Source organism: Nicotiana tabacum, chromosome 8 (genome assembly GCF_000715075.1).
Source record: "Nicotiana tabacum cultivar K326 chromosome 8, ASM71507v2, whole genome shotgun sequence".
NCBI classification, from domain to species: Eukaryota; Viridiplantae; Streptophyta; class Magnoliopsida; order Solanales; family Solanaceae; genus Nicotiana; species Nicotiana tabacum.
In genome coordinates this window covers 66,403,846-66,417,752 of record NC_134087.1, presented here as the reverse complement: position 1 = coordinate 66,417,752, position 13,907 = coordinate 66,403,846, and the positions used below count along the sequence as shown (strand labels likewise).

General features: G+C 37.7%; 1 protein-coding gene and 1 long non-coding RNA gene across 2 annotated transcripts; both read left to right on the top strand.

Annotated features, from left to right (window-relative positions):
* The first annotated feature begins 1,327 nt into the window (after positions 1–1,327).
* On the top strand, positions 1,328–3,830 carry LOC142162722 (pentatricopeptide repeat-containing protein At2g20540-like). Its single transcript, XM_075219321.1, has one exon. The coding sequence runs from the start codon at positions 1,527–1,529 to the stop codon at positions 3,576–3,578; it is 2,052 nt and encodes a 683-aa protein (XP_075075422.1). The 5' UTR covers positions 1,328–1,526; the 3' UTR covers positions 3,579–3,830.
* Positions 3,831–11,906: 8,076 nt separating this feature from the next.
* On the top strand, positions 11,907–13,476 carry LOC107812872 (uncharacterized). Its single transcript, XR_001654200.2, has 3 exons — positions 11,907–12,065; positions 12,243–12,274; positions 13,183–13,476. It is a non-coding gene; the product is annotated as an uncharacterized LOC107812872 (long non-coding RNA).
* The last annotated feature ends 431 nt before the right edge of the window (positions 13,477–13,907 follow it).

Genomic DNA, 13,907 nt, shown 5'->3' with positions numbered 1-13,907 from the left:
GCCACATGTCAAAATGACAAGGCATGTCAAGTCAAATTAAAAGGTCAATGAAACCATGCCACGTGTGCCGGTGACATGTTCTGGACTTCTGGCCAATCAAATACGGTCTTGTCATACTTCAGTTTGATTGGTCAGAAAGGGTTTGTTCTTATCATAACGTTTATCTCCCACAACTATAAATAGAGATCTTCGTAACCCAGAAAAGAAATTAGAAGTTATAACAAGAAGACACAAGGGAGCTCGTGGATCAAAGGCTACAGTTCTCTGCAAACTGTAAGTGTTCAAGCATTTCAACACAAATTTCAAGTATTCAAGATCAAGAACGTCAAATCAAATACAAGGCGTTCAAGATCAAAGCTACTTGTTCGTGATAAAATTCGTGGTAACAATCAAAGTGTTGGCGACGGATAAATTAAATTTAAATTCAAGATCAAGCTCAAAGGCCCTTGAATTGATAGTGGAAAAATAGAATCAGAGGAATAATAGAGATTGTAACACTCAAATATTCAAATCAAATACTATGATTATTGCAATATTTTTCGGTCTTGATTTTATTTTTTTGATGCAAATTTATTGTCTACAATTATAATGGACAGTGTAATTAAAGTATCTTACGATACCAATGATTTAAAGGCTAAAATTGTTTTCTTGAAAAAGTAATTAATACGATTATAACTGTCCGATTTTTCGTTTCTAGATTTGATGATCCTTTTATCCTTCCCTTCGAGGATTTTTTTAGGAGTTTCAAATGTTAAAATTCTTTGAGGGATATGGAGTACTAATTGTCTTCCACTTGCCAGAAGCTTTCACGTCGTAGAGTCGATACTGTTATTGCTCAAAGGACCTTCTTTTCCTATTCTTTCCCCTTTTCTAATTAATGGGTCAAATCCACCAAAAAATGTGAAAGAAAAAATAAAAAATAAAAGAAGATTTTCAAAAAAAAAAAAAAAAATCGGTAAGAACCTGGCGGGCGAAGTGCATCCGTAGCGATTTTTAAGCCTGCTATTTAAAATATATTTATAATTTATAATATATCTAAAGATTAGCCAATTCGTCCAAACTTCAGGACTAAGTATCCTGAATTTATTAAGCTGCTAATTTAAAATTCAGGACTTAGTGTCCTATATTTTTGAGCTGCTAATTAAAATTCAGGATTAAGTGTCCAGAATTTCTGAACTACCAATTTGAAATTCAGGATATAAAATTTCGAATGTTTAGATTACTTTTAAATTTTAGGACACGATGTTCAGAAGTTTAAACCCGAAATTTAAGCGAATTAACTAATCTTTAAATACATTAAACTGTTGATATATTTTAAACAACATGCTTAAAAGTGGTTATCCGGGGCCTTGCCGTGAACCTGGCGTCCTGGCCTGGCCACGTCAAGAGAAAGCCCTAAACCCAAGTCATTTCTCTGCCATTAGTCAGCCCATTGGAGAAACCCAATGAGAGCATAGAAGAAAAGAACTTGAATTCGTATGACCGTTAAGCCCTTAATCCCTTGGCTGTTGGCGCCATGAAATGCAATGAATCAAACTGTTTCTCATCTCCTCCAAACTTGCAAAACCCAAAAGTGTTTAAAATCAATCCACGCTCACTTATTAGTATGTGGATCCATTGCCTTATCAGATCTTGTTCTGAACAAATTCATTCGTCTCTGCTCGCGCTTTGGTGCGATGGATTATGCTCGCAAGCTGTTCGATGAAATTACTGAACCAAACCCTTTTCTTTGGACTTCAATGATTCATGGGTATGTTGAAAATTCTCAGCACATTGAAGCTTTTTCTGTCTTCCGTGATATGCGTGACCGAGATGTTGTGCCATTGAATTTCACTATATCGTCCATACTCAAGGCGTTAGGACGGCTGAAATGGTTGAGAGATGGTGAGGGGATGTTTGGGCTTATCTGGAAATGTGGGTTTGGTTTTGATCTGCTGGTGCAAAATGCTATGATTGACTGCTTTATGAGATGTGGGGAAGTTGATTGTGCAAGACGACTATTTGATGGGATGGAGGAAAAGGATATTATTTCTTGGAACTCAATGGTATCAGGGTATGTGAGTAATGGGGGAGTCGAAATTGCCCGAGATTTGTTTGATAGCATGGTTGAGAAAAATGTAGTGTCTTGGACTAGTTTGATATGTGGCTATGTTAGGAAGGGAGATATGGTAGAGGCAAGGAATCTTTTTGAGGATATGCCTAGTAAAGATTTGGTTGCTTGGAATGTGATGATTTCAGGTTACATGGATATCGGTGATGTGCATGCCGCGAGTTTTCTGTTTCAGGCCATGCCTTTTCGTGAAACTGGAACATGGAATTTGATGATATCAGGGTATTGTAAGGTAGGCGAGCTAGAAAGAGCAAGGGACTACTTTGAACAAATGCCCCGTAGGAATGTGGCGTCATGGACTATGATGATAGACGGCTATGTTAAGTCTGGGAACTTGCACGAAGCAAGGCGTTTATTTGATGAAATGCCGGAGAAAAATGTTATTACATGGTCTACCATGATCGGTGGCTATACTAAGCATGGGAAGCCTTCTGCTGCATTGGAATTGTTCAAAAGCTTCAAAAAGCAGAGTCTTGAGATGGATGGGACTTTTATTTTGAGTATTATCTCAGCTTGCTCTCAATTAGGGATTGTAGATGCAGCTGAGTCAATTATGAGCAATGACGTGGGATCCAGGTATTTTTCTGATACATGTGTTGTTAACAGTTTAATAGACCTATATGCAAAATGTGGAAATATTGAGAAAGCCTCACAAGTGTTTGAAATGGCGGACAAAAAAGATCTGCATTGTTATAGTACAATGATTGCTGCATTTGCTAATCATGGCTTAGTTGAGAAAGCAGTACATTTGTTTGAGGATATGCAAAAAGAGAATATAGAGCCTGATGAAGTAATTTTCCTCGGAGTTTTGAGTGCTTGCAACCATGGAGGACTTATTAATGAAGGGAGGAGGTATTTCAAACAAATGACTGAAGAATTCAAAATTCAGCCCACAGAGAAACATTATGCATGCATGGTTGATATCCTAGGTCGTGGTGGGTTCCTTGAGGATGCCAATGAAATGATATTGAGCATGCATGTGGCGCCCACATCGGCTGTTTGGGGTGCAATGCTCGCAGCTTGCAACGTTCACCGCAATGTCCAGATGGCTGAAATTGCAGCGTCTGAGTTATTCAAGATAGAACCTGAAAATTCCGGAAATTACATTCTCTTGTCCAACATTTATGCTGATGCGGGGAGATGGCGCGATGTAGCTAGAGTAAGGGCAATGATTAGAGAGCATCACGTCAGAAAAAATCGTGGATCTAGCTGGATTGAGTTGGATTCTGCAGTGCACGAGTTTGTAATGGGAGATGTGTCACATCTGGCTGCAGACAGGATATACTTCATGCTTAGTCTACTGAACGAAGAAATGAAGCTTTCAGGATATACTAAAGATAAAGATCGGAATCCAATTTCTACTTTGTACCCCTCATTTTTATCTCTTACAAGTGATATTGAAATTGATGAGCAACTGTTGATTTCTTCCTCAACATGCCAAGGTACTTCAAATGGATATAGAAGTTGAGTACTAGCTTTCTTTAATTTTGAAATTATTAAGGATTTGTAACCTGGCCCTTAGTGCAGTATTAGTTAAACAGGCTTGTATGTTTTTTAAAGAATCGTTGAATAGGCTTCACGTTAAACCTCAGTTTAATGGTTTTCATATGAAGTCCAAGGGACCTGAAATCTATCAATCTCTCATATATGCAAATGATATTATCATATGATCATCATTTGGAAGAACTAGATATATCAATCAAATTGATCAAGTTTTAAAGGTTTTTCTTATATATTGAGCCTAAAGTGTGATACTATGGTCAATCTCATATATGGAGCACGAGGAAGGACATTCAAGAATCAGCTTGAGATACAGATCATATGCAGAATGAATAAAGGAAATTCATCCGTTTGATGAGATAATTGGACATGATTATGCTAAATTTGGAAATGGTTGCAGACTAAATATATGCAACTCAGTAAATCATTTCGTTTCCTTCTATTAAAGTTTAATACTCCTCTAATTTATAAAATCTATAAAAGTTTCAAGACCCGCTAAATATAGAATTTCTTTTTATAATCTTAAATTATACTTCTATTACGGATTAAAACCCTTGTGATTGATTTTGAGTTACTTCTCTATATTATTGGATGTACAATTAGGAAAATATTAATAATTTTAATATTATTAATTATTAAAAGTGAGTATTAAAAAAAAAGGATGCAAAGTAAGTTTTTAAGAATTTGGGCTTAAAGTCCATATAGTACTCCTCTGCCTCACGACCAAATCAAAGGCATAAAGCCTTGATGAAAGTCAAAACAAACCAAAAAAAAAAAAAACACAAAAGCTTAAGAAACAGAATTGATAGAGAAATGCACACAAGGAAATAAGAAACAGAAGCAGCGAACAAGTCACGCAGTCAACGAAAAATCTAGGGTTCTTTACAAATCACTTATTCTTGAACTTAGGTATATAAAATTCCCTATTGTCAGTTATCCTAAAGTAGTAATAGGTAAGAATTGAATAGTTAATTCCCTTCTTCCTCTATATCAACAGTAAATTCCATATTTAGGTGTGAAACTTTAAAATTAATTAAAGTGCATTGGTTGTTGTAGAATCGATTGTTTGACGGGTATAAATTGGACTGGAGTCTATGTATTGGCTCAAGGAATTTTGAGGTGAGTTGATATAACCCTTTACTAACGTGGTTTAACTCACAAAAGCACGCATACAAAGTGTTTGATGAATTGCATAAAAGAATTGATATATACTTAATTGGAGTGAGTAAGAACCTATTAGCTTAGAATTATTTTCTAGCTCAAGTTTAGATGATTATTTTGATATATGTGCATAAATTCTCAGATTTTTGTGTTATTCTTATATGCCATTTTCATGTTGAAAATTCATGAAAGAACAGAAATCTTTATAAATAATTTTGAATGTTTATTTCATTCTTATGCCATGCCTTACATTTAAGGATACCGCCATGATTATGTGTAAAAGATTTAGACTTGAAAAGTCACAAGAAGAAGTTTTAGAAAGAAAAGATTTTTGGGAGTATCCTTTATTCTGAGAAGGGGTCATCGTCCAAGCCGAGGGTCCTGACCAAGGCGTTGACTTCCTAAAACTATTTATGCCAAAGTAGGGAGCACACGAGCCGAGGGTCTCGTTGCTGAGAATTTACTTAGCCATGCTAAGCTATGATACATGAGCGCTGAGAACCATGAAGCGAGTGACACCTCGTGGATTGGGCCTATTCGATCAGGTTGGGATCGAACCCGTGCCGATCACACGGTAACTGAGACAGAATTAAGTCAGGATAGTTGGAACTCCCAAAGTATAAAGTGAAGTATTTTTTTTATAAGTAAGAAAAAGAAAAGAATTTTTTTAGAATATTCATAAACTGATATTATACAATTATTTAGAATTATTCTTATAAGCTTTATGTTTTGCATGCATTTAGAACCTTTACTCGTAATGTATATGATATTAAAGTTTCGCCCCCTATTGTTGAGACTCACTGAGTACAATGGATGGTACTAACGTTCTCTTTTGGGAACCTACGTTGGTCTGCGGTACAACGTAGGAACCGATTTTGCAGGCGAGCGGGCTATGAATTAGGACTTCTTTCTCTTCCAGTGCTATTGGTGAGCTCCGCTTTTGTTCGTGGAGTATTCCTTAGAGTCATTTTTATTTAGCTATTTCTTTGTTTACTTAGAGAACTGGCCAAGAAATCTCATGTCATAAGCAGTGCGTCAGTTTATCAGTAGAGGCTTCATAGACATAGTCATTGGGTTAAGATTAAGATGTTTTTAATAATAACTTAGCAGTAATTCAGTAGTTACTATGAATAAAGTGTTGGAGTTGATTTATTTAAATATTTAAATTAATCAAAAGTATTTGGTTGGAGTATTGACTTATTGCATATAAAGTTTGGAGTTATAATAGATTTGAAGCAGAGATGGTTCGCTCGGTCATGTTTAGTGATCGAGTGTCGGTCCCGGCTTGTTTAGAAAATGGGTCGTGACAAACTTGGTATTAGAGCCTCAAGTTTATGGAGTCCTAGGGGTCTATGAAGCCATGTTAGTAGAGTCTTGTTTATGTGTTTGTTGCGCGCCATACTTATAAACAGGAGGCTACAAGCATTTAGGAAAAGTCTCATTTTTTTCATACTTTAGATCGTGCAGTAGATCCTACCTCTAAGAGACTATCTGATGTATTCGTTTCTTTAAAACTCACAGAAATGGCTCGTACTTGCAACTCTGACACTGACACTCAGGATGCTGCTCAATAAACTATTGCTACTATTGTGGCTCAAGGTATAACTAAAAAGGCTTCAACTCAGAAAAGGAAAGATAAATCCACAAAGGGGGTTCAAGTACCCCGGGTTGAACATGAAGAAGGGGTGGAGCATAATGATCCAGTACCTCAGGATCCAGTACCGCCCCCAACAGCAGCTCCGACTCAGGCAACTATATCTTCCGAGGTGGTTCAGATGTTTAATGCTGTCAACAGTGCTATGGAGATGTTTAAAGCCTTTATGGCCAACCAGACGAGAGAAGAGATGAGATTCCACCTCAATCAAATAGATAGAACAATTCTGAGTCCTCAAGAGTGAATGAATTTTTGAAGTTGAGTCCTCCAGTATTCCATGGTTCTATAGTTGATGAAGATCTGATGTTGTGGCTGGAGGGTGTCAAGAAAGCCCCTCCGAGTGATGAAAGCATTTGATAATGAAGCTGTGGAGCTGGCTGCTTACCAGCTTAGAGATGTGGTCGGCGCTTGGTTTGAGATGTGGGAAAAGGAAAGAGATAAAGATGATGGTCCGCCTACTTGGGAAGAATTTGAAGAGGCCTTCATGGCTAACTTTATCCCAGAAGAGGATAGGGAAGCTAAGGCTACAGAGTTCGAACATCTCAAGTAAGGGAATAAAGGTGTGCAAGAGTACTACATGGAATTCATAAGATTGGCTAAGCATGCTCCTCACATGGTTAAGATAGATAAAACAAAGATTCGCAGGTTTGTTGGCGGTTTAGCTTACCATATTAAGGATTCGACATCAGCTGCAGCAGTAGGGATGACAACCATCTCCTCTGTTGTGGGATTTGCCAAGCACTTAGAAAAAGACGGATAGCAAAGGAGAGAAGAAAAAGAGCATAACAAGAAAGCCCGGACAGCGAGCAGGTTTAATGGTGCATCCGGCGGAGGTGGAAGGGATTTATCTAATAAGGATTCATTAGCACCAGCTCAGTCCAATCATCAGTCAGGTGGTGGGTCTTCCTTCAGACGTACATAGAGTTATGGAATCCAGTCTCGCTAGAATCAGAATTTTAGGACATCATCCTCACATAGCCAGAGTCATGCTGAGCAACATTCACAACAACAAGGTCTTTGTGGAACATGTAAGCGGCAACATTCAGGTCAGTGCAAGCTCAGGTTTCATGGTTGCTATCATTGCGGAGACATTGGTCATATAAAGGCCAACTGCCCAAAGTTGAGACATAATTTCAGTGGGGGATCAACTCGTCCTTCTAGTTCCTCAGCTACTGCAGTTGCACCACCTCAGGCTCGTGGGTCTCATAATCAGACCGAGCATGGGGCAGGCAGAGGTGCAGATCGAGTTAATCAAGGAGGGGGACAACCCCGTTTGTTTGCCACACTTGATCGTCAGAGTGCAGAGGCATCTGCAGAAGTTATTACAAGTATACTTCTAGTCTGCTCACATAATGTTTATGCCATAATGGATCCAGGTTCAACGTTTTCATATGTGACTCCATATTTTGCAATTAACCACGAGCTAGAACCAGAACAACTTAGTGAGCCATTCCTAGTATCTACTCCAGTTGGCGAGTCAGTGGAAGTCACAAGAGTCTATAAAGGTTGTATAGTTTCAGTCCAAGGTCGCAACACCAAAGCCGATCTCATAGAGTTAGAAATAGTGGATTTCGATGTGATCATGGGTATGGATTGGTTATCTTCCTGCTATGCCATGTTAGATTGTCATGCCAAGATAGTCAGGTTCCAATTTCCAAATGAAGAAGTCTTAGAGTGGAAGGGTAGTTCAGCATCACTTGTAGGTAAGTTTATTTCTTACCTTAAGGCACAACGAATGATCGGTAAGGGGTGTCTCGCCTATTTGGCTCACATCATTAATCCAGAATCAGAACCACCAGCTCTTCAGTCTATGCTAGTTGTTAGAGAATTTCTAGAAGTTTTCCCAGATGACCTCCCGGACTTCCTCCTGAAAGAATCATAGAATTTGGCATTGATCTCATGCCAGGCACTCAGCCCATATCTATACCTCCTTATAGGATGGCTCCAGCAGAACTTAATGAGTTGAGGATACAGTTGAAAGACCTCCTTGGCAAGGGCTTTATCAGGCCGAGTGTTTCACCGTGGGGTGCCCCGGTCCTGTTTGTCAAGAAGAAAGATAGGTCTCTCAGAATGTGCGTCGACTATCGGCAGTTGAATAAAGTTACCATTAAGAACAAGTACCCACTGCCAAGAATTGATGATTTATTTGATCAACTTCAGGGTGCAAAGTACTTTTCAAAAATAGACTTGAGGTCGGGGTGCCATCAGTTGAGAATCAAGGAAGAAGATATATCTAAAACAGCCTTTCGAACTCGCTACGGGCACTATGAATTTCTAGTGATGTCCTTCGGGTTAACAAATGCTCCAGCTGCATTCATGGACCTCATGAATAGAGTTTTCAAGCCATTCCTGGATACCTTTATTATTATGTTTATAGACAATATTTTGGTGTACTCTAAGAGCAAGAAAGATTATACAGAACACCTTAGAATAGCCTTACAGACCTTGAAGGAGAATGAGCTTTATGCCAAGTTTTCGAAATGCGAGTTCTGGTTACAGTCAGTGGCATTCTTAGGCCATGTGGTATCTAGTGAAGGAATAAAAGTAGACCCTCAGAAGATAGAAGCAGTCAAGAACTAGCCTAGGCCGACAACGCCAACCGAAATCAGGAGTTTCTTGGGGTTAGCTGGCTACTATAGAAGGTTTGTAGAGGGGTTTTCTTCACTTGCAGCTCCATTAACTAAGTTGTCCCAGAAAGTAGTTAAAGAAGAGGTTGACCACTGCACCTATATTAACCTTGCTGATAGGTTCGAGTGGGTTCACAGTGTATTGTGATGCCTCCAGAGTTGGTCTCGGTTGTGTTCTTAATGCAAAATGAAAAAGTTATTGATTATGCTTCTAGGCAGTTAAAGAATCATATTAAGAACTACCCCACACATGACTTGGAGCTTGCCGCAGTGGTGTTTGTATTAAAAATATGACGACACTACCTTTATGGCGAGCATTCTGAAGTGTTTACAGATCACAAAAGCCTCCAGTACATTTTCAAGCAAAAAGAATTAAATTTGAGACAGAGAAGGTGGCTCGAGCTATTGAAAGATTATGACATCTATATCCGTTATCACTCGGGCAAAGCTAATGTGGTAGAAGATGCACTTAGTAGAAAGTCAACGGGTGTCTTGGCCCATCTTGCAGTACAAAGGCGATCTTTAGGTTGAGAAACTCAAAAACTAGCAAATGATGGAATTAGATTGGATGAGACCGAAGAAGGAGGTACAACCGCTTATGCCTTAGCGCAATCCTCCCTTGTTGCGCATGTTAAGGCTAAGCAAGACGAAGATCCGTACTTAGTGAAGTTAAAAGAAGGAGTCAAAAATAAAGAAACTACTGCTTTCACTCTAGGAAGTGACAGAGTTTTGAAGTTGAATGATCGGTTATGTGTGCCGGATGTAGATGGTCTTAGGAAGGCCATAATGGAAAAAAGCTTACAGCCCGAGGTACTCTATCCACCCAGGTTCTACCAAAATGTATCTGGACTTGAAAAAGTTGTATTGGTGGAAAGGCATGAAGAAGTAAGTAGCAGATCATGTGGCTAAATGTTTGAATTGCCAGCAAGTCAAAGCCAAGCATCAGAGGCCTGGTGGCCTAGCTCAAGATATAGAAATACCACAGTGGAAATGGGAGATGATTAATATGGATTTCGTAGTAGGTCTACCTCGCACAAACCGCAAGCATGATTCAGTTTGGATTATTGTAGATCGACTGACAAAGTCCGCTCATTTTCTACTAGTAAAGATGACAAATTCCGTAGAGCAGTATGCGCAATTGTACATCAAAGAAATAGTCCGATTGCATGGTATTCTAGTTTCAATCATATCTGACAGAGGCCCTCAGTTCAAGACGCATTTTTGGCAGGCATTTCAGAAAAAATTAGGTACCAAGGTCAATTTGAGCACCGCTTTCCATCCACAGACCGATGGTCAGGTAGAAAGGACCATTCAGACTCTCGAAAATATGTTGCGAGCATGTGTTATAGATTTTGGAGGTAATTGGGATGATCACTTACCACTTATAAAATTTGCTTACAATAACAGCTATCAGGCCAGCATCGGTATGGCTCCTAATGAAGCGTTGTATGAGCGAAGATGTAGGTCTTCAGTAGGTTGGTTTGAACCAGTAGAGGTGTCATTGATTGGTCCAGAGTTTGTTTGTGAGGCCTTAGAGAAAGTCCAGCTAATCAAAGAAAGACTAAAAGCGGCTCAGAGTCTTCAAAAGTCCTATTATGATAAGACGCATCGTGACTTAGAGTTCATGGTTGGTGGCAAGGTGTTTTTGAAAGTTTCACCAATAAAGGAGTTATGAAGTTTGGTAAGACGGGAAAACTTAGTCCTAGATTTATTGGACCTTATGAGATTATAGAAAAGAAGGGATACATGGCTTATGAGCTAGCGTTGCCCATTGAGTTATCCTCTGTTCATCTTGTCTTTCATGTGTCTATGCTTAGAAAGTACATTCATGATGAGTCGCATATAATACCTGCTGATACCATAGAAATTAAAGAAGGCTTGACTTATGAAGAGGTACCTATAGAAATTCTCGATGTGCAAGTAAGAAAGTTGAGAACAAAAGATTTAGCATCGGTAAAAGTTTTGTGGAGTAATCATTTTTCAAAAGAGGCTACGTGGGAGGTCGAAGAAGATATGAGGAAGAAATATCCATATTTATTTGAGTAACAAGGTATGTGAACCTAGGTTTGGCTTGACATTTATATTTTATTTATTAAATACAAGTTAGCAAGTGTTTATGTCCTTCCTAGATTATACTTAGTTGTTGTAGTAACTTAGTTTATGCCATAGTAGATTTAATTCATTAAAGTGATTGTACTTGTGCTAAAGTGTTGTGCTTTAGATTCTTGTTAGTTATTGTGGTACCTCCTTGCCGGAGTGTGAGTAATTAATTTATGAGTTGTGTATGGTGCCTATGAATAACATGTTATGGTATATTTGGTTGTTGTTGGTGTAGTTGTGGTATTTGTGACATGAATATTTTTTTGATAATCCAATTTACAAGGGAAACTCTACCGAAATTTTTGAAAATTTATGAAGTTAACCAAAATTTTGAGTCCCTTGGGAAAGTGAGTAGTCAAAGAAACTTAAGAGGTTCAAGGACCTAAGGAATGATTGTTAACTTAAGAATAAGGCCCTAGCAATATTCGAGGACGAATGCTTTTTTTAAGGAGGGAAGATTGTAACACTCCTCTAATTTATAAAAATTTCAAGACTCGCTAAATATAGAAATTATTTTTTTACCTTAAATTATACTTCTATTACAGATTAAAACCCTTGTGATTGATTTTGAGTCACTTATCTATTTATAAATAATTGGATGTACAATTAGGGAAATATCAATAATTTTAATATTATTAAATATTAGAAGTGAGTATCAAAAAAAAGGAAGCAAAGTAAGTTTTTAAGAATTTGGGCTTAAAGCCCATATAGTACTCCTCTGCCTCACGACCAAATCAAAGGCATAAAGCCTTGATGAAAGTCAAAACAAACCAAAATAAAAAAACACAAAAGCTTAAGAAACAAAATTGATGGAGAAACGCACGCACGGAAATAAGAAACAGAAGCAGCAAACAAGTCACGCAGTCAACAGAAAATCTAGGGTTCTTTACGAATCACTTATTCTTGAACTCAGGTATATAAAATTTCATATTTTCAATTATCCTAAAGTGGTAATAGGTAAGAATTAAATAGTTAATTCTCTTCTTCCTCTATCAACAGTAAATTCCATGTTTAGGTGTGAAACTTTAAAATTGATTAAAATGCAATGGTTGTTGTAGAATCGATTGTTTGACGGATATAAATTGAACAGGGGGTCTACGTATTGGCTCAAGGAGTTTTGAGGTGAGTTGATATAACCCTTTACTAAAGTGGTTTAACTCACAAAAGCATGCATACAAAGTGTTTGATGAATTGCATAAAAGAATTGATATATACTTAATTGGAGTGAGTAAGAACCTATTAGCTTAGAATTATTTTCTAACTAAAGTTTAGATGATTATTTTGATATATGTGCATAAATTCTCAGATTTTTGTGTTATTCTTATATGCCATTTTCATGTTGAAAATTTATGAAAGAGCAGAAATCTTTATAAATACTTTTAAATGTTTATTTCATTATTATGCCATGCCTTACATTTAAGGATACTGGTATGAGTATGTGTAAAAGATTTAGACTTGAAAAGTCACAAGAAGAAGTTTTAGAAAGAAATTTTTTTTGGGAGTATCCTTTATTCTGAGAAGGGGTCATCGTCCAGACCGAGGGTCCTGACCAAGGCGTTGACTTCCTGAAACTACTTGTGCCAAAGTAGGGAGCACACGAGCCGAGGGTCTTGTTGCTGAGAATTTATTTAGCCATGCTAAGCTATGATACATGAGCGCTGAGAACCATGAAGCGAGTGACACCTCGTGGATTGGGCCTATTCGATTAGGTTGGGATCGAACCCGTGCCGATCACACAGTGACTGAGACAGAATTAAGTCAGGATAGTTGGAACTCCCAAAGTATAAAGTGAAATATTTTTTATAAGTAAGAAAAAGAAAAGAATTTCTTTTAGAATATTCATAAACTGCTATTGTGCAATTATTTAGAATTATTCTTATAAGCTTTATGTTTTGCATGCATTTAGAACCTTTGCTCGTAATGTATGTGATATTAAAGTTTCGCCCCCTGTTGTTGAGACTTACTGAGTACAATGGATGATACTGACGTTCTCTTTTGGGAACCTACGTTTGTCTGCGGTACAACGTAAGAACCGGTTTTGCAGGCGAGCAGGCTACAAGTTAGGACTTCCTTCTCTTCCAGTGCTATTGGTAAGCTCCGTTTTTGTTCGTGGAATATTCCTTAGAGTCATTTTTATTTATCTATTTCTTCGTTTACTTAGAGAACTGGCCAGAAAATCTCATGTCCTGAGCAGTGCATCAGTTTATCAGTAGAGGCTTCATAGACATAGTCATTGGGTTAAGATTCAGATGTTTTTGATAATAACTTAGCAGTAATTCAGTAGTTACTATGAATAAAGTGTTGGAGTTGATTTATTTAAATATTTAAATTAATCAAAAGTATTTGGTTGAAATATTGCCTTGTTGCATATAAAGTTTGGAGTTATAATAGATTTAATAAGCAGAAATGGTTCGCTCGATCATGTTTAGTGATCGAGTGCCGGTCTCGGCATGTTCAGAAAATGGATCGTGACAAAAAGGGACATATCTTCTACAAGGATGAAAATTGGTGTGAATTAAAAAGGTAAAAATAAGAAAGGTTACCCTTACTAGTGCTCAAGTAATTTTATCTATCTTTTACCACTTTTCGCTCTTTAAGAAAAAAATCTTACTTCACCTACAAGGGTTATAGTTGAGTTGGTAAGTACTATTTCATCATTAACCAGATGTCTCGAGTTCAATTTTTGTGTTTGGAGTTACCTTTGTGAGGGAGCACTTCAACCCCCACCCCTTAATGTGGGACTTTTCGGCGCGAA

Coding starts and splice junctions, on each gene's coding strand:
- LOC142162722 (XM_075219321.1), top strand. CDS start 1,527: ATGAATCAAACTGTTTCTCATCTCCTCCAAACTTGCAAAACCCAAAAG.